The sequence below is a fragment of the Nymphalis io genome, chromosome 5 (assembly GCF_905147045.1).
Source record: "Nymphalis io chromosome 5, ilAglIoxx1.1, whole genome shotgun sequence".
Lineage (NCBI taxonomy): Eukaryota > Metazoa > Arthropoda > Insecta > Lepidoptera > Nymphalidae > Nymphalis > Nymphalis io.
Genome location: NC_065892.1, coordinates 82,767 through 104,929, shown reverse-complemented (window position 1 = coordinate 104,929; position 22,163 = coordinate 82,767). Strand labels below are relative to the sequence as shown.

Genomic DNA, 22,163 nt, shown 5'->3' with positions numbered 1-22,163 from the left:
TATCATGAAACTGCCCTCGACCAATGCGTCTGCTTAGTCATTATCTTCCTCCAATTTATTCGTAATCCGTAACAGCCTGTGAATGTCCCACTGCTGGGCTAAAGACCTCCTCTTCCTTAACTTAACTAAATGACTATTGACGTATTCAATATCCTCATTTATTTAATATTTATTACTGGTATAAATTGGAGAAGCTAAAGCCGAGATGGCCCAGTGGTAAGAACGCGTGAATCTTAACCGATAATCGTGGGTTCAAATCCGGGCAAGCCCTACTGAATTTTGATGTGCTTAATTTGAAAACGAAAACATCGTGAGGAAACCTGCATGTGTCTGATTTCACTGAAACTCTACCATATGTGTATTCCACCAATCCGCACTAGGGCAGCGTGGTGGAACAACCTCCAAACCTTTTCCTCAAATGCTCTCCATTTGAGGCCTTAGTTCAGCAGTGGGACATTAACAGGCTGTTACTTGATTGTATTTGGTCACCATCATTCATATTTAGATTTTGGCGCTGCAAGTTAATATTTATTAACCATTCTTTTCATCGCCAATGTATCACCAACATTGGGAACTAGTGAGAGATCCCTTGTATTTTATTTATTTTGGTGGCATAATTGGTACAGTTTCTATCTGCAGAGGACTGCATTTCTATTATTTGCTTGATACAAACTAAACTTCAACGGAACGTATTTCAGTCTTCAATTGGTACTCGCTAGTAACATCTGCTTCTTTTTACATGTATAATACAATTGGCGTACCGTCATTTCTTCTGTTTTTACAATACATACTTTCAAATAAAAAGCCCTGCTTAGGGATTACCACCCAATTGACGAGCCGATTGGCGTGGTTGGTAGTTACTTGCATTTCATGCCAAAGGTTGTGGGTTCGATTCCCACCCAGGGCAGACATTTGTGTGAACATGAACATGTCTGTTTGTCCTGAGTCTGGGTGTAATTATCTATATAAGTATGTATTTAAAAAAGAAAAGTAGTATATGTAGTATATCAATTGTCTGGTTTTCATAGCACAAACTCTGCTTAATTTGGGATCAGATGACCGTGTGTGAATTACGTCCCAGGATATTATTATCATTATTTAACGGGATTGCATGACAAATAAATGTTTCAGTCTTCAGTTGACATGAGTTCTTATTTCTCAACATTACCACAAGCTTATAATTTAATAAACTCACACTAAATTAGGGGTAGCTGAAGAATATCTTTTCATTTAGACAGTGGTATTGCTTACGTCTTAACACAAGATATAACCACCTCGCAGTTTTCCTGGCTTATATTATTTTTTTAACTATTTACTCTGACTATACATTATTGTTGTGTTCCGGTTTGAAGGGTGAGTGAGCCAGTGTAATTACAGGCACAAGGGACATAACATCTTAGTTCCCAAGGTTGGTGGCGCATTGATGATGTAAGCGATGGTTAACGTTTCTAACATGCCAATGTCTATGGGCGTTGGTGACCACTTACCATCAGGTGGCTCATATGCTCGTCCGCCTTCCTATTCTATAAAAAAAAAACATTATTTATTTAAATGTTTGTTTATTAAAAAAGGCAATAATAATTTATTTAACCACTATCTAGCTTCAGAACAAACTCAAAACATGACCATTTATGCCGTTATTGACAACTTAAAAAAGCAAGCCAAACTTCAATGTCAAATTACGTTCGCTTGTTATTAAAAAAGATATTGATTTTCTCCAAAGAGTATATTTATAAAATAACAAGGATTCCATATCACACCGACTTATTTTCTTAATTTTGTCTCTTTATTCTGTTGGCGTACTGCGTTTTGATGACAAAGCAAAAAGCTATCAGACACAAAATTGTACCGAATATTAGGAAAATGCGAAAAAGATAGATCTCATTTAAAAGATTTCCTTATTCTTGACAAGATAAAACAATACTATATCATGGTGTACTGTGCTGTAGCTAATTGCGGAAATACATCTACAAAAATTTCTAAGAATAAAGACGGGATTACATTTCACAGGTTTCTAATACTTATTAAGTTTCATTAACAGCTTTATTTAGTTGCAATTCAAGATTTTTTTTTATGTCGTAGATTAAATGTTAATTATTAAGTAAGATTTTAAATAATAAAATACTACAGCATTAATACTGTAAACATAAATAACATATTAATCAAGCTGATATGTTGCAGATTTCCTCGTGATCCTGATAGACGGTGCTTGTGGGAGATAGCTGTGAACCGTGAGGATGAATGGTCAGCTTCAGCATTTAGTGCAGTGTGTTCTGAACATTTCGATATAAAGGACTTCTATATAACAGGGGGTGGGCTGCGCCGCTTATCAATAGATGCTATCCCATGTATAAATATTTCTGTAAGTAAAATTAATTGTTAATTATTTTAAATATAAAGTTTATCAATAACCAAAATTTATCATACCAAAAACAATGGAATGTAGGATTTACCAAAAACAACCATTACACTTATCTTAAATAATAATACTTGATCTTTATTTATTTTTCAGGCTATAAGTTGAAGTGAAAAATATAAAAATTAAACTATATCATTATTTATATTAAATTACGCAATAATAATTACAAGGGTATTGTGTCTTCGTCCTGTTGTTGTTACAGTTTGTGTTTGGCAATATTTTGTCAATATATACTTTGTGACACTTTGAAACTATTGAACTATCCACAACAACTAGTGAAGTCGCCTACTGAATGTGAAATGTGTTTCTTGATTTTAATTACTTCACTTCAAATCTCACCAATTGCAATATTTTTTACAGGCTTGTCAAATTCCTAAACCAACTTTTTCAAAGCTTCTTCCTATTGATGTGAAGCCATCGGACTCTGATGAAGTCATGAAATTAAAATTTAAAGTAAACAGACTTGAAATCATAGCTGAGAACAGAAAACGTAGATTAAACATGCTGTGGCAAGGCCGGAGGAGACTCAGGAAAAAACTAGAAAGAATGAAGTGTATAATAAAGCATCTCATTAGACATAAAGAAGATAAACTCTCGGAAAACAAAGTAAAGGACTAAATATTTGTAGTAAATGGATAAATCTTATCCCTTTAACTGTGTATTCCTTTTAGATGTGAGTATGACTCAGGAAATACATACAATTTGTATGGTATAGATTATGTTTTACAAATTGTATTTTTGACATGTCTTAAAATAGTACTTGCAATTTGTTTATGATCTATATTTCACGAGTTCTCCCAAGCTATATTCCTGATTGACTTGAAATTTGTCACAGTTACTTCTATCCGATATAGATGCTTACTAAGAACGGATTTTTTAAAAATCCTATCCAAAATACATTTTTCTTCTTGTCTACTCGTGCGAAGCCGGGACAATTAGCTAGTACTTTATAACAAATATAGTTTTGATAAAAGGTTTGTTGTTGTAATTTTTATAAATCTTACAAAAAGAAAACTATATTTATGATAAGTGTACATTACGAATAATGTTAATAAATATTAATTTATTGAGACTTAGTAAGCATTGAAAAAGTATATTTTCAATGTTTCATTTTGTACATAATCATCTTAGCAAGAACCAATCATGTGGATAATATAACTTTCATTCTCAGACTTTGTTCTTTTGCTACATCGTTTTCTTCCTCTCTTATTTTACTAATGCATATTATATAGTTTTGTATATTATTATCTTCTACAGATGTTATGTTGAATTTTGTTTATTCGTCATCATGTTTCTTCATTTCCCGGCCTATCAAGTGAAATAACGTAACATACGGACAATTCGTATGAGGGGTATATACGAATTAGGGTAACTACTTTTTTAAATACTAGTTCTTTAATGCTCAAACCTGAGAACATTAATTTGTTGTTTGACGCGTGCTCTCTATGATGTCAATATATTTGGATGAAATATTTGGATGAAACGGTTATAATTAGGATCTAAGAGGTAATTCTCTCGTTTGTGGTCTAGCTACACTTCTTCGAATTGAATATTGAAACTGCGAGCATCTTAAACACAGTAATTCAGATACTGTGTTTTATTTATATATAACGTTAATTAACTTTTACGATTTTTTTTTAATTTATGTATTATAATTAAAGAAAGTTCCAATATAATTGTCAATTTCAATTACATAACAATAAAATTTGTCAAGTTTGAATATTATACAATAAACCTACTTGATTATATGAATACAACAATGTTGATTTTTTTTATTTTACAACTAGAAGTTGTAAAATAAAAAAAATGTATAAGCAAAGTGTTGGATCATAATAATCCTATGTATTATTTATCCGTAATTTTTCATAATTGAAATGTTAATGTTAATGTGCATAAATGTGTTAAAATACATTTTCTTAAAAAAAATCTTTTTGTTTCTTGTATCAAAATTAAAAATTGATATCGGTCATTTATTTATACTGACGCAAATCTCAGTTAACTTATCCGATCATTAGAAACGTGTGATTATAATATACTTGTAGCGGTGCACGCTGCAACGTCCATTGAAGGCTTGCGCCCGCGCATTAGTGGGGGATGACTCCCACCAATGAATGCGCTAGTACCTTCGCTAGTGCGACGAGACGCTGTCGTGTGTATGCGCGTTCCGAATTTGAATTAAAAATCGATCGAAAAACATTCCGTTCTAATCTCGTGCCCAAAATATTTTTAATCGATATATTATCGTCAAATATTTGTGCATGTGCTTATCGAAGCATGTGATAGTATATATGTATATGCGAGTGAGTGTTTTCTAAACAATGTTGATGTCTACCACGTATGTCATTGATGGAAACGCGTAGCAAGTTGCAATCGGCGAAAATGTGACTGTTAGGTCGGATCATACGTGTTATCGACTAGTGATTGAAAAATGGCCCTTACGGACGTCAACATAATAGTTACCGATGATTAGCAAAATGCGGGAGTTTATAAGAATCACCTTAGTGTGTGTGTGCGCTTTTCTTTTGACCGTGCATGATGGGAGATGTGAGGATATCAGTGGATCTTCTGAAGTGACGTTGGAGTCAGAAGCAGCAGGAGCCAAAACTGATGACCAGAGTGAGAGGAAAGAAGGCAAAAGTTTTATACCAGGTAAGTTATTTTATAAAAAAAAACCGCTCCTGGGTAAAGACCTAATATTAAGGATTAGGAATTTTATTTGGAGCTCATTCTGCTACACTGTTCGAGTGCAGTTTGTGGATAACCATGTGGCAGAAATATGTCGGTTGACACAAAAACCGTGAGGAAACCTACACACGGTTTTTAATCACCGCTGTGCTCGGGATTAATTATTTACACAAATGAACCATGTGAAAACTACCGAGGGTTTCGGTTAAAATGTACGTGTTATTTTCACAGTGCAACCTCTGCTCATTTTAATAAGAGCTTAATAGCTATCGAAGCCCAAATATGTCTACTGATCATTTTCGTATTCATCATCATACCCAACTTCGTAAATTCGTATACGAGGTGTCAAGTGATGATTTTATATGAGTAGGTTGACATTCGGTCGAAGAGCGATTTCAAGGTAATATTTTACGGATGTCTTGAACATTAATATCCATTCTTAATTAGATTTTTGTCTCATGATCCAAATGTTATATTATATTATGGGATTTTTAAATTGTGTAAATATTTTTCTTTTAAAATAACAATGTCGTTTCCACTGCACCTTCTATTATGTACAGACAAGCCCCAACACATCTATGTATTTGTAATGTTACGAACGTATGAGTACAAATAATATAATTTGTAATTTATGGCATTTAAATGAGCGCTCATCACCTAATAATTGTTGTGTAGCTAATTATAAAATTAATAACACGTTAGATACGTTATACATTTTAGTTTTTTTTTTAATTACAAAAATAAAACTACTCATTCTTTGAATTTTCTTACTTTAGTAAATATATTTAAATTATGTCAATAAGCTAAGCATATTTATGTTAATTAAAAATTAAACTACGCTTTAAATGAAAAACTAAAAACGATTTGAGTGAGCTACATCAATTCGTCGAGAAAAACAACAAACGTATTTAAAGCAGATTAAAATACACGTAAGTCCTTCGACGGATAATCAAAACAACTCAATATGCGTGTTATTCACCTGTTTCAATGAGTCCTCGAAAAATATTATCAGTCAGTCGAAAAAACATACACCCACGCTTACACATGGCGACTTTGTTTATCCTGGAGGTGATCATTGCGAAGCACTTTGTGTACTCTACTGTACTATGTAAGTAATTTAGTACGGATAGGTTTAATGTGATTGATTTATAAATGACAAAATAATTTTTTCTATCAAATTATTTTTAGAATTAATGATAATTAAAACAATACAATAATTGCATTTATTATACAGCCAACAAGTTGATAAACTAATCAACGTTTTTAGTTTGAAATGAAGACAAATTAAGCGGAATGAGTCGCCACTTTCGTTAGGTATTTCAAGTAATCTGACATCGACTTTCTCTTATCGTATAGTATTTTTTTTTTATTTTTTTTTATTCGTATATCGTATATTAGAAACAGTATTAATAGCTGGAAGTGGAAATATATGTTTTTTAACTGTGAAACTCCGAGCACCGACCTTAGTTAAGTTACGCGTTGCTTGCGTAACCACTAGTAGCCGTGTGTGTGGGAACATTAGCATTACAAAGCCGGTAACGCACTTGCGTGCCACCACGAACAATACACGCCTATTTTACAACTCCATTAAATATGAACCGTAGACTAATTAAAATAAAGACGAGGTTTCTATAATGTTAGAAATGTAATGGAACACTGGAAGACTAAAATGCAAGCGTAGTCGAGCGTGTAAAATATGGAATAGGAATGTTGTCAACTTTCTGATGCATGAACTAACCGAGCCAGATTTTACAGTAACTAGAATTGTTAGGTAAAGTTACTAGGAAGAAGAGCTTCGACAGCTATCGGTCATGCGAAATTCAAGTAAGTATAATTGTAAATAAATGATACATAAATTAACGAAAAGAAACATCTGAATATGTGCACCGTTGGTCTGCGAGTGTTGCAGCTATCTGGTATATCTAAACTAATATTATAATATTGGTATGCGAAAGTAACTTTGTCTGTTTGTTACACTGACTGACACTAGCCGTGAGGCTGAACCACTGGAGCGATTTTGCCACAGGCTACTTTTATCAGACCTGATCCCTGTCGCCGTGTGGCTGCAGAAGTACACTCTATACATATCTGTTTTCTATTTAAAGTTGCGCTGCTTTTATATTTAACTTACATTGCAATATCGTAGTTTTTCCGCGGATACCTTTCATATTCCATTGTTATGTGGACTTCATTTACATCATTTTTACCTGCATGTCGTAAGTACCCTCATTTATTATGTTCTGCGGTTTGCGGTATGAGAGGCGTTGCGCGTTTTGTGTTCAAGATCAATGCAATTGTTTTTCGGCTACAAAATTTTTCAGTTATGGTAATTATATTTTAGTCAAATAAATATACGTAAAAAAATACGTGTGTCGGTCGGTGTCGTCGTCGCAGTTCTTGTTAATTTTCAATATACATAGTTATAAATAAATACAACTCGATCGTTTTTTACACGCTTTATAGTTAGGTATTACCTTCACTTGTAAATAACTAAGCAAGTATGTAAATTAATCCAGGAAGTGCATTGTAACCTATTTCTTACAATTGTTGAATCGATGTAAAACTATGCAAGTATATGTAATTCCTAAGATGACATAATTATGGGGTATTGGCATTGCACTTATGTGCTGTTGGTAGTTTATACTTGTACTTGTACTATGAATATGCGTCAAAATAATAATATAATATATTCAATCGTCGTGTTACAGGATCAAATTATATTCAAAGGTAGTAATGTAGATTTTACCGAAAAGAACGAAGAAGATAGCTCAGTAATGTTAAATAGGTTAATAAATAAATTCGAATTTTGCTGCAACAAGAGGTGGATAGGGATAGTATCCAAAGGCTGCTGAAGTAGTAAAACCCCATCCATGTCGTTGACAACTCATGTGTTTTTAATTTTTGAAACCTGCAATTTATTTTTCGTCGTAAAAGGTAAAATTTATCTAAACTATGTCATAATGATTACTGATTTCAACTCCGTAATAATTAAATAAGGCCGCGGTAAAACATTGTCATCAATAGAACCTTGGCCACCTGAGCCATTGTAATAGTTACTTTGGGAGTTTCGTAAGCCTCCATCAATCAGCCATTGTTGTGTGATGTTTCATGAAAAGGGAATGACCTTGAAACGCCAACTCTTTGTACATTCGTTCCGTGCACTGAAGAAAGTATCATTAAGACGGTATTGTACGCGGCTTAGAATTATCGCCTTCAGTTAGCGCGCATTGTTTTATAAAAGGGATACTTTAATTGCATCACAAAATGTAAAGCGTGTGTAATGTCTGCCTCATTGAAGTTTACGTCTGTAATTTATTAAGTGCTTAGATATTTAAATGTCATTAGCTTAATAGTCGCTTGGCGTAATAAATAGTTTTTTTTATCTATTTTGTTGAAATTATAAAAAAAAATTCACATCTTGAATAAGTCGTAATAGTTCAAATAGTTCATTCTATTTCAGCCTATACACAAAACTTTAAGTTTTTAACTTTACTGTTATACACCAAAAATTTTAATTATTAAATTTGAATTAAAGTCCATTTTATAGTTTTTTGCATTCAGACAGACGGACGCGGTAGGCGGGATTTGTTTTATTTATGCAGTGCAATGCAATACATATATATACTTACAACAAAACATGAAAATTACTTGATTGTGTTTGTATTAAACTCCAAATTAAGTGTAATTTAATACTCAGTCTTTTTTTGGACATCCCGGTGTGGATCACTTGAGTGATCGTCTTCAATTGTGCGGACTGTGTCACTACTATGTTGAATGCGTAAGCACTTTTATTTTATTTCCATAGAATCACAAACAGAAATACATGTTTATACATTGAACGTTTCAGAGCCTTAGGTTAGTAGGTTATTAAAATTACACTTACGGCTAGTCATAGCATGCAAATTTAGATTACTTAACGTATTGTAATTTTTTATTAAAATAATTCTGAATATTATATATAAAATAAATAAAATGAAAAGTCAAAACGATTATTTGCCCGTTATTTGACTATTAATATAAACATATTTGTATTTTCATTAATTAAATTAGTGTAATCGGATTCACGGAACAAGTTTTAATTCTCGGTAGATCAACTCACATTTATATCAAAACTATACTTAAAAATAAAAGATAAATAAAAAACGAATATTTAATATTGAAAGTTCACATTACAATTCAAAAGGTTTTTGGGTAAATAAAGCGGGCAAAAAAGCATCTAATAATAACTATCCGAAATCTACATTAGCATCATCCGTCGGCCGGATTCCGTGATTCATGAAGAATCATAATCAAGTTTTTGTTACATTCTCCGTAACAAACAGACAATGAAAATATTATCATGCCCCGCGTCGTGCCGTGAACGTGCCGACAATTTTAATAGTATAGCACTTTTATTGTACATTAGCGGTCGCAAATTTTATTATCAACATTTTCACAAACGAAAACCTAAATATAGGGTAGGGCAATATCTTGAAAAGTAAGTATTCCACCAAGCTGCTATACTGCATACTGAATTTCATCCGACCCATGCACGTTTCCTCACGATGTTTTCCTTCCCCGCCGAGCACGAGATGAATTATAATCACAAATTTGACTGCCTCGTTGGTCTAGTGGCTAGATGTAAAGCCACAGATCCGGGGGTCCTGGGTTCACATCCCAGATCGGCCAATATTCTCAGTAGTAGCTCGGAGTCTAGAAGTTGGAAGTGTGTACACTCCCGTGCCTCGGAAAATAACGTTGGTCCTGGGCCTGAACTCTTACCGGTCGGTAGCCAGGCGGCTATCCGACACGACCGGAAATATTGAGATATTATTATCGGATTATGAGAGTTAGAAAGTAGGGAGTGCTCCTATGTTTGCTCACACACTTTTGCACTATAATATGTCCTGCGATCTATCTTGTCTGTCTTGAGATAATCTGTCTTGAAATCGGCCGTAATCGGTCTGGAACACATTATTATTATACACAATTTAAGTATGAATTCAATGGTGCTTTCCCTTTCAAAACCCACAGACGTCGTTACTGCAAATATACTTTTACTTTGTAAGGGAAAGGCGCACTGTAAACGTTGTTTATTTCAAACATTCTTTTTTAATAATATAGCATAAAACTTTGCGTGTAACTCATTTTGAGTTACACACAAATTAAAGTAAGAAATCTTGATTTGGACGGAGTCCAGTCGATTGTTACTACGAGTAACAATGTCTGTTGTGTTGTATTTAGGGCTGAGACGCATCTAGGAGATTAAATATATTTATATATGTATATGTATACGTAGTCGTAGCTGGAGAGTTATACAAAGATATCTTATCTATTTCAATTAAGTTATTTTTATGATGAGTGAGGAGATTTATTAAGTGTGTTTTGTATTGTATCTTAAATAATATAAATAACACAAAAATATATTTCATCATGTTGTCACCTTATACACATTTTGTTTTACTGAAGAAAAGCCCCACCCCCCCAAAATAGACTAAGTATATGAAACAAGGGGTTCAACTGCGAATATGTATAAACATATTATCATGTCGCATGCGCTATATATTTTTATAGTCCATACGCGATGAATTTGATTTGCAAGCTGCATCTGATGTTACAGATTTCGATAATATTTATCGACTAATCTGAAGCGATGCAGTCGAATAATGAGTCGTCGTTTGCATTTCACTATGAGTACAATTGTAAGCACTCGTACCACTTGAATGGTTCATTTTCTAGTATTTGTTTTGTATTGCCTTTGAACTAGTGCGCGGTAATTTGGTAATTAATAACAATTATTTTATCAGTGATAATAATAGTCGATTGTGCGTCGACCATGACTGAACCTGTGAATTCGCCCTAAAACTTCAAAGGCCAGTGAAAACGTTCTCATGAGCGTGCGCCCGCGCCGGTCCTTATTGTTTTGCGGAGGAAATGCCGTTTCCATTGTGTTCTGCGATTGCCGAGATTGCAGCTAAATGTTTTCTGTTAATAAGCTACTGTTGGTAATTAGAATCATTCGTTTTTGCTCTACAATTTTTTTATTTTTTTATAGAATGGGTAGGACGAGCATTTAGTAGGATGAGCTCATGAGTAAGTGGTCACCAATGCCCATAGACATTGGCATTGTAAGAAATGTTAACCATCTTGGGAACTAAGATGTTATGTCCCTTATGCCTGTAATTAATCTATCCTGTAACAATGTTGCGTGTACAATGATAGCGTTTATTAAGTCGAGTTAAGTCGACTTTTAATTATATTTTGAGTACATTTATTCTAAACTGTCAACACCTGTTTAATTGGTGGTTCAATAAGGTTCTGACAATCTTATTATAAATCAACATAATATATGTGATATAAATACTGTAATAATATCTAATTGTGCGTCGTATTGTTTTATTTATTTCTCAAAGCTTCCAGTCCTTGTATCCGTGACCGCGCATGTATCATGTATGTATATGTGAAAAGTGGATGCAAATTAATAAAACTCGACGTAACTGTTCTGGTTCAACTATATATTCTGCTCTCGGGTAACGAATAAACAACTATAAAATAAAGAATACAGAAAGCGAAACTCGTATTTTGTACGTCACGATAACATCTTGACTGGTGACGAAGCATTTTGTCGCTAAAATAACCCAGTAGTACCTAACCAACGGATTTCTTAATATAATTTTCCCTATTCATCTCAAATCCAAGCGTCGTTACGTCACACTAACATCTGGTTTCGACTTTCTCCAAAGGTTGTTCACAGTAGACCTTCAACACTTAATACTCTGAAAATGTACTTAAATGTCACGTACAAGTCAAGATTATTCTTCCCGCACACGTGTTGGTTGTGGAATTGTCTTACTCCTGATGTTTGCCCGGAGCGCTTTATTATGGGAGTTTTCAAACATCGATATATATACAGGTTCCTTCAAGGCCGCTAACGCATCAGCAACTCCCCTTATGTTGCAAGTGTCCATGGGCGGCGGTGACCACTTACCATCAGGCGACCTTCTGGTCGTCCTTTAACAATAATATAAATGTAAATAATATATTTGATGCGATTTTTTTAAAATTCTTAATCACTTCCGCGTATATTTATAAAATCTGATTTTATGAATATTATCTACAATATATTTGTAACATTATGTATAATGATAAACAGATGATTTATGTATGAAGAGATACAAAATAACGTTCCGTTGGGCGCGCACCGGCGCCCGCGCTAATACCATTGCGTAAAGACAATGACAACCTATATTAAACCTTATTACAATGGAATATGGACTATCTAAATTGAGGTTTGTCTCGTATTATGAGCAGTGGTTATATTATGAACATACGCTTTTGCAATTAGTGAGGTTTCGATTACGATCCGCGTATAGTTATTTGGTAATATCCTCTTAATAAGTCCCTGAGTAAAGAGAACGGTTAGATCGACCCTCGGCGCGATCTACATCGTTTACCGCTAACGAGAAATTATAAATTAGTTTTATTGTGCAATATTGAACGGTTATGTTAAGCCGATGCTTAGCAGTCTTCTAAGAAGTGTTGTTTTATCTGTGATGTTCCTAAACTAAAACTAATCGTAAGTTGAATGATTTGTTCGTTCGTTCAAAAGCTATTCGTTTTTAATGAACTACTAATTAAAACTAAATAATATTTAGGTTAGTACTGAATTTTATAAAGTTAGGACTGAATTGTTATTATTTGAGATAATTAAGTACTTAACATGGCTCTGTTTGCAACTTTTTATATGAATATTTTCAGTATCGCCCGCCTCCACCACACCTTACCTTGGACTCATTGTCTTCAAAACGTGGGCGATGCACTTGAACATCAACTGCTAGCGCGTACTCATACATCGTACATTACATTACAACTCCCTGTGAGATGTTTAAATAAAACAATTGACAGACTCAAGTGAACCACTGACATCGATACATATCACAACTTCAACGCTAAACCAGTTTTTAATACATATATGTTGTGTATTATGTGTAAATAATGCTTTTTTGTATTAAAAATAATCCCATTAATAATGTTTATTAGTGTGGTTTAAACCAATCTGTATCAGAATATAATTATGTATGTATATCTAATTAAAATGAATTGAATGATTGCCGAATATCGTATAGAAATAACTACTAGCAAGTTGTACCTACTTTATAAGAATTTGTATCTTTTTGAATTTTGCTTTAATGTAATATTATGGGAAGGTTCGACGATTTCAAATTACTTGTAAAAGTATATTTGAACCTAGAAAAGGAGACATACATGACTTTAACGAGTTATCTTTACAATCAAAGTAAATAAATCATAATGTTTTGAACTTGTGTAACTTTGTCGGCCTCAGGCTTTATATCGCCGGAACGATATTAATAATAATAATGTCCTCTAAAACGATTGTGGTACCGGCGGCCAATCTCAAGAGAGATTAGTCAATTGCGCAGGAGAAATTATAGTGCACAAGTGTGTGTACAAACACAGGTGACAATCTGACACGACCGGAAAGAGTTCAGGCGCAGGACCAACGGCTTTACGTGCTTTCCGAGGCACGGGAGGGACACACTTCCAACTTCCATACTCCAGGATGCTACTGAGAATTGAACCAGTTCGAACCTCCGGGTCTGCAGCCTTACATCAACCCACTTTTTCTTTTTTTTTCACACAGTGAAAATCTTCAGAAAGGGGTACCTTTCTGCTAGCTCCCATGGGGGGGGAACTGGGTTATGTGGGATTCTTACCCACTTAAACCATCGCGATGGCCGTCCTCGGCACGGATCGGAGAGGCTGCGGGATCGTGTTGATATAACGCATCCGCGGCCTCTCCCGAGCTTTGCTCCGCTCGTGGCTCGGCGGAGCTCTCTTCAGGGGGCAAAGGTAATTACGCCCCCCCCGCACTCCTCGCTAGTGCGTACGGCAGCGCGAGGTCATCCCGGCTGCCGTCCTCCTCAGGGCCGTCTGAAATAAGACACGCGAGGCCCCCACCTCACGCATCCACGGCCCCAGGATTACATCCTATCTTTTAAGCCCCGAGCGTCGGGGCTGTGGGAGGGCTAAGACGACGCCGACGTCATTTCCGCCAAGCAGGATCGGCCCTTTCCCGTTCCCGCTCCGCGGTCTCCTTCTGGACCATGACGGTCTCACAGAAGGAGGCTACGACGCCGATTCCCTGCGGAGCATCGCCGACACGATTGCTCGCAGGGACAGGTCTTGTCCGTCTTCGCGGACCAGGATCTCCCTCTCCACATTCTACGCGGGGCACGCCTCCAGCGTATGCTGAGCGGTGTCCCGGTCCGCACCACAGTGGTGGCACCTCGTCGACGATTCACGTCCGATCTTACATAAGTATTCTCCGAAACAACCGTGACCGGTCATTACCTACGTAAGACGGAAGTTTACTCGTCGCTTTCGTCTCATTACATCAAGCCACTAGACCAATGAGGCAGTCGTACTAAATTTATTAAAACATATGAAACAATTTTGATACATAGTTTTGTCAATTTTTGATCATAAGAAACTTTTAATTACAAGCGTTTTTGAGATGTAAGTGAAATACTAAAAATATATCTTGAGAATCCCCCAGGGCTCGAGCTCACCGCCCCCTATTAGGACCGTATCCACATTCCGAACTCGTCAATCGCATTAGATACGACAACATGATATTACACAATTGATAATAAACCATTATTGTTATATTTTTACAACACACAACTATATTTAAATGACATTATGATAAAACAACAAGTATAACTTTTTTTAATATTAATGTGTCCTTTGGCAGTTCGTACCGTGACGATCACATAACTCCGCAGTTACGTGTTTACGTCTTCCAAGAAACAGGATTCGTGCAGCCACTATCACTAAAAGATTACTGTCTAATACTCAAAACGAAGTCGTCACAAATAGTTGAAATATCGAAAACAAAACAATAAAAACTTTACTGTTTTTCAACCTTGAGTATTGGTAGCATTCCGCGGAATATGAATGAAAACATCGTAAAATGTGTTCGGTGAAGTTGATCTTCTTGTGTTGATATCAAATAATATAAGTTATTAATATACTTTCTTATTTAACTCTGTGTATAAAGTTATTGTATAACCGCAACATCTAACAGCTCGTCCAACTACGAGTCCACTAAACAACTACAACAGCTGTACTCTACAATCTCAACTCGGGGCACATTGTTTTTTACAATTTATATTTAAGCAATACAATATACATTTGGTAGACTTGCCTCTACAGCGAATCAAAATTAAAGTATGTACATACTTACATTCTTATTAAACAGAATTAATTTAAAATCGCAGTACAGACATGTAAAGCGAGGACTAGACAGAAATAATAATATAAAGAATCTAAAGCAATGAAACGTTATAGAGCGTCTATAATAATTTGTCTTTGAAACGTGTCTGCAAAACTTGCCCAGGAAAACCAGGACGCTAGACAACCCTATTTATATAAATCAACAATCACTTTGCAATGTGGGAAGTATTTTGTTATAAAAGTTTTATAAAACAGTATAATGCGCTTATCTATACTAATATTACAAAGAGGTAAAGTCTGTGAGGTTGTAGGGGGTAATCTCTGGATCTACTGAACCGATTTTAAAAGTTCTTTCACCAATAGTGACAATGCTATATACCCGAAAATTAAAAGACTTTCGTAGTGGTTTGCAAAGTAAGTCTTTGAAAAAACAGTCGAACGAAAACGTTTCTTACGAACGCTGCCTTAACGATGAGACGTATATGATCGAGTTCTAGAGAAAAGTTGTAGAGCTTGATAATGTTTACAAAAAAGTTAGCGACAGCATATGTCTAACTTTTATATTTAACTCACAAAAAGTAGTTTTTTATATTAAAAAAATAATTTAAATCGTTAGGTCATGTTCATTGGTCATATTATCAACAATTATGAATTATTATTAAAATAAGTAAACCTATCGTCTTAAGTGTTTAAAAAAAAAGACTTTTCCCTTTTACTGCATATAATTTGGACCAATGGTTAAAGAGATAATACGACATAGGTGTGGAACCGCAACCGTGTCGTAATCTATTCAGTGTTATTTCTATTAGACGGTTTTTTTTCATATACAACGCGTCAATCTATTTAAAAATAAATTGCTTTATTACTTAGGAAATTTTATTTAGATAAAATTCATTTTTTACAGTTTGTTTTTTGATTTGCATAGTTTGAGAGATAATTTAAAATATCAAATACGCAGGACAATTTTATTAATGTTCGGCCAATCGATCACAAGTAAAAATGATTACCGCCCAACGAAGTGGGCACGGGTCAGCTAGTTATGAATAAATTATAATCTATCGATTTGTTATCAGTTCAATTCGTTCCTAAACAGTTAACGGCGGTGGCGAAAGCCAAATGACAGTCGAATCAATGTTTGCACAGAGCTCTTTCTAACATCACGACTAATTCATTGATATTTTAGTGGAATTAAAAACATTTAAACAAATGTTTTAAAATATATTTAATGAAGTACTTTTATAAAAGTTTATATTAGGATAACTACTTATGGTTACTTTTAAAGTATATTTTACATTAAGAGTAGAGTGGTTTATATTAATAGCCCGACATAAGAAATATTCTACGGATAAATGTTTTAGGTTTTGTAAATTATTTTGAAATATATTTGATGTTGTTATTAAATATAATTAGTTGAATAAATAAACATTTTTTAAGCAATTATATAACGGTTTCACTGCAGTCTTGTTATGTTCTCGGCCGGCTGTTTACGTCTTCCTTCGAATAACCTCGATGATAAAATCTAATGAAACCAACATTATTTGCGGTCACAATCGCCTTTATCTTCGTCGCAATAAGATCTATTTTCGCATGTCCATGATCGTTTGTGAAAGGTTAGGAGCTCGCTGTGTCCGTGATTACCTTTAGTAGGCTCACTTCTAAACGTTTTATTGAGATACAATACATACATCGTTGACATATACTAACACGGATTTGATTTATTTTTAAAGTAATCACATTTTATTCATAGGCAACAAGAGCTTCGAGCACGTTGAAATACTAGCTAGCTAATATTATTATGAATGCTCCGATAACAATTATTTCAACTTACTATTATTTTGAAAATCATTTTAATTAATAAGAGCTGCCACACAGTACCTACTTATTGTAAAAGCTGCATTTGTTTTAATGTGTACTGTGTTATTCTATTAAAATCATCCCTTCATTATTTTTTTTTTTTTTTTTTTTTTTTTTTTTTTTTTTTTTTTTGGGAAACATACAGCATAATATAATACATAAAATTTAGTAACAAAATAAATTTCACTTAAGCCAACAAAGTTTCCACTTATACAAACAAACATGGAGTGAACCTAACGATAACAAGTTATTTAACAATTTATTAAGATATATGAATAAAGTATTAAAAATAATTTAAAACAGAAAAAAAAAAAACGATAAGTATATTACTGACAAATACAGTTTTTTAGAGTTTCTTTGAACTTAAATAAATTTTCGTTAAATATATCTATACTAGTGTAGCGTTTATTATGATTGTCACATGCTCTTACTAAAAAGCGATTTTTAGCATAGTTCGTTCTACACATTGGGACATAAAAGGTATGTTTTGAACGGGCAATGGAATGTGAGCACTTGATATAAATGTTGTTGACTAAGTACATTGAATCGACAAAATTATTTACAATTTTGTAAAGAAAAACCTGATCTTTGCATTCCCTGCGTTTCTCAAGCGACAAAATATTAAGCTTATTAATAGCATTGGACCCAAATTTACGCGTTAATCTTCTAATAAATTTATTCTGAACATTTTCGATAGCCATAACATACTTAGAGTATTGTGGATTCCAAACCGTTGAAGCGAATTCCAAATTAGATCTTACATACGAGTTATACAACACATTATATGTATTGATATGCTTAAAGTCTCTTCCCTGGCGAAATATGAAACCCATCATACTGTAAGCTTTTGCGATAATTTTATTCACATGCCTGTCAAATAATAAATTAGAATCTAGAAGCACTCCTAGGTCCCTAACCTCGGTTACCCTCTTAATTAAATGATTGGAAATTGTGTAATCAAATAAAATTGGATTTTTTTTTCTAGAAAATGTTATTACATTGCATTTTTCAAAGTTAAGATGTAGGCCATTAGATGAACAATATTGCACTAAAATATCCAAATCATATTGCAAGTTTGAGCAGTCATCACTTCTTTTTATGATTTTAAATAGTTTTGTATCATCGGCATATAGAAGTATGTCAGGATTTTGAAAATTTTTTAGTATATCATTAATGAAAATGTTAAACAATAGGGGACCGAGGTGAGAGCCCTGAGGAACCCCAGATGTTATGGGGACAAAACTAGAAATGTGTCCCTTGACAGCGACTGCTTGAGTTCTGTCACGGAGATACGACGTTATCCATCTTAGCAAATCGCCGTGTATACCAGTATATGCAAGTTTTTTAATTAATAGCGTATGTGGAATTTTATCAAATGCTTTTGAGTAATCGGTATACACAGTGTCAACCTGATGTCCTCTCTCCATGGCTGAAAGAACAACATCGAGAAACTCAACAAGATTAGACTCAACTGATCTTTTATTTACGAATCCATGTTGTTGGGTAATGAGCAGAGGTTTTATTAAAGGAAACAAAGTATCGTAAATAATCTTCTCAAATAATTTAGGTATGATAGATAACATTGATATTCCACGATAATTTTTGACAATATGCTTATCTCCATTTTTAAAAATGGGAACAACAAGCGATTTTTTCCAAACAGGTGGTAGTATGCCTGAATATATGGATTTGTTAAAGAGTAAATGTAAAGGGATTGATAAAGATTTACTGCATCGTTTTAAAAACATAGGATGTAATCCATCTGGGCCACTGCCTTTAGACGAGTCAAGTTTTGAGAGATATCTTTCAATGGTACGGCATGATACATTAATAGTACTAATTAAGGACTGACTACTATGCTTGTTTAAATAATCAACCTCGGGTTGATTCACTTCTACTTCAAAAACTGATTTAAAGTAGTTACTAAATAGATTAGAGATCGATGGGCCGTCGGAGCCAACCGTATTGTCGTGAAACATGGTGTCAGGTATATTATTACTACCTTTCTTTGATTTTATAAATGACCAGAATTTCCGAGAACTGTGATGAATATTATCTTCAGCCCTAGCAATAAAGACATTATAACACTCTCTTTCCATCAATTTAGTTCTGTGTCGAAGGTCAGCAAATTTGTCATAGTCACTATTATGACCATAAATTTTCCATCGTTTATGCACTTGTAATTTCTTTTTAATCAATTTAATTAAAAACTTGCTAAACCATACAGGATATTTATTGATATCGTATACTGTTTTAGCTGGTACAAAGCGATCCACAATATTATTAACTATTAAATAAAACTTATCTACTGCGTTAATTATATCACATGTTTCGAATTGTTCCACCCAATCAATATTATTTAGCTCATTGTTAATTGCGTTGTAGTCAGCAACATGAAAGCGACGAACAATTCGAGGAGCATAACGTAAATTTGAATCATTCAACATAATATCCGTCAACACAGAGAGAGATGGATGATGAACGTCTTCAGGCAAAGATAATGGTGTTGTTCTATCGACCGAACAACTACAGTTAGACAGAACGAGATCCAATAGTCTATTATTACCATTAAAAATCCCATTATACTGACACCAGCCAGAGAAGCACATAAAAGCAAATAGTTGCATAATTAAATTATTTTCGGATGGGTTTTGGATAGCTAGCGTATTTTCAGAGTTATGTGACCACACAATATCTCCCATGTTGAAATCTCCTACAACAATATATTTATCAAAAGGGTTATTCAAATTTAAATCTGATAAGAACTCAAAAAATGTGGCTTCAGAATCGCTCTGGTGTTGATTTTGAGGGAAATAGCAACAGAAAAGTCGTAGTTTTTGTTTACTTAAACCCTGTCCGACCACTATATTAACAAAAGTTATATCAGCACCTGGAAGAGACATTGGTGTCCTAGAGTGTTGCATGTCGACATAGATGCCACGACGTACTGCTATAAGTGTACCACCACCCTTACTTACCCCTAGAAGTGCATAGTCACGATCATTCCGGTATACGTTATAGCGTGAATCGAAGAGTTCTTCATCAAAGATATTAGGAAGTAACCAGGTCTCGCTTAGACAAATTACGTCATAATTGGAATTTAACAAATTAAAATAGAACTGTAAAGTTTTAGTGCGCAATCCTCTAACATTTTGATAATAAATATTTAAGTACATAGTAATATATATTTTAAATTATAATTATTGTGAGTAATAATATTAAAGAGAAATAGCTTTTCAATGCACCTAGATGCCAGATAAGAATTAAAACATACCTTCAAGTCCATAAAACAATACAATATCAAAAACAATACAATATCAAATAATAATAATACAATGATGGCATGTCCCTTTTTTCTTAATATCTTTTCTATACCTAAATCTTTATATTTCCTTATATTTGTACATGAGGAAAATAGAAGAAAACCTTTAACTAATAACGGCAAGTCACATTTGATTGATGAGATAATTTTCCTAAATGATTATTACGTAACTAAAAGCTATTTTATCTAAGTGAGCGCGGCTGCAACTGTATTGTTAATACACGTAATCAACGTCGTCCGTCAAAGCCTTACAATAGAACTTCGTCGATTCCTTGACCTGTGATTTACTGGAATTGTACTCATGTTTGAGCTTTCGATTGGCGATTCAGACCGTTTGATTTAGACGTTAAATAAGGCGCCAAAAGTGCTTTAGGTTTTTTAAGGTAATATTTTAAGTTATTTGTGTATTCACAGGCAAAATACACAAATCAATGACCTCCAAGATAAATATTTATATTTCAACTAAGCTATTTAAAATAATACAAATCTTACAACTATTAAATAGCAATTCCATACAAAAAGAAACTATATTCAAAAATATGTCGTAAAATCTCAGACAGTAAAATCACAATTATGAGTTTCATAATTTTTCAAATAACTTTCTATAAACAAAACGAAATGAAAAAATGAAATAATTTTCTCAAATAAGATTTTCATTATTGTGGTATATGATCCATTAAATTGTTCTAAAGCTGTCATTGGAGTTTATGTTTTATAATAATCAATTTAAAGTGTATTCTTTGCCGATATATCGAGGGTAGCGCGTGTCGGTTGATGTGCGCATAAATTAAACGCGCGCAAGCGCTTTTCCCCACGGCTTTCTCGAGCGAACCGTGCGTGACGGCGTTGGGAAATGTGAGAAATATAGCTATCTCATTTTGTCACATAGTACTGTCTCGTCCCTTTAGTTAGTTTATTTCCTATTATGATTTCCGTGTGATACAAATACAATGTTAGTGAGATGTGTCACTTTGCACATAATATCTAAGTCAGTAGTTCGAGGAATTCGAATCAAAATCTATGTAACTTAATCAGTTAACCTATATTATTTGATAGATCAGCATCGATATATCGACTAATAACAGATTTGAACTAATGAACAGTTACGTCAATACTATTATAATATAATTATAGATATATGTATGGCCACCTGATAGTAAGTGGTCACCATCGCCTATAGAGATTGGTACTGTAAGAAATGTTAACCATTCTTTACATCGTCATTGCGCCACCAACGATGTTATGTCCATTTACATTGGCTCACTCACCCTTCAAACCGGGATAAACAATACTAAGTGTTGCTGTTTGGCGGCTGCTTTGAATAATGAATTAATGAACATATTCCAGAAATGTATCAAGATTTTTAGATTGACCATATGCGACATGGTTTCGTCTGAGGATACTACATTCAGGCCTAATAATTATCGACCGGAGAGTCGTCTCCAGTACTCGTGGCCGTCTCTTTTGCAAGCTAAGGTAACTTCAATTATTATCTTAATTAAAAGCGATAGCGTAATTTTAGGAAAAATCGTTTGAATTATATTGTTAGCATAATTTTATTATTGAATGCTCAGTGGATCGTGATCGTGATCGGGCTTAGGTATACCTATCGGATTTCTCAAATCACGTTATTTTGTTATCTTAATA

General features: G+C 34.0%; 2 protein-coding genes across 2 annotated transcripts in view; both read left to right on the top strand.

The window, feature by feature from the left end:
• Window positions 1–1,679: 1,679 nt before the first annotated feature.
• On the top strand, window positions 1,680–4,130 carry LOC126768800 (THAP domain-containing protein 2-like). The gene is made up of 3 exons (XM_050487144.1): window positions 1,680–2,010; window positions 2,182–2,362; window positions 2,780–4,130. Exons 1-3 carry the CDS (start codon window positions 1,931–1,933, stop codon window positions 3,035–3,037), a joined length of 519 nt encoding a protein of 172 aa, XP_050343101.1. The 5' UTR covers window positions 1,680–1,930; the 3' UTR covers window positions 3,038–4,130.
• Window positions 4,131–4,556: 426 nt separating this feature from the next.
• The window catches only part of LOC126768779 (uncharacterized), an 89,739-nt gene continuing 72,132 nt past the window's right edge, over window positions 4,557–22,163 (top strand). Inside the window, exon 1 of the mRNA XM_050487083.1 lies at window positions 4,557–5,068. Within this exon, the coding sequence (XP_050343040.1) occupies window positions 4,882–5,068 (187 nt within the window). The 5' untranslated portion in view covers window positions 4,557–4,881. The remainder of the gene's footprint in view (window positions 5,069–22,163) is intronic.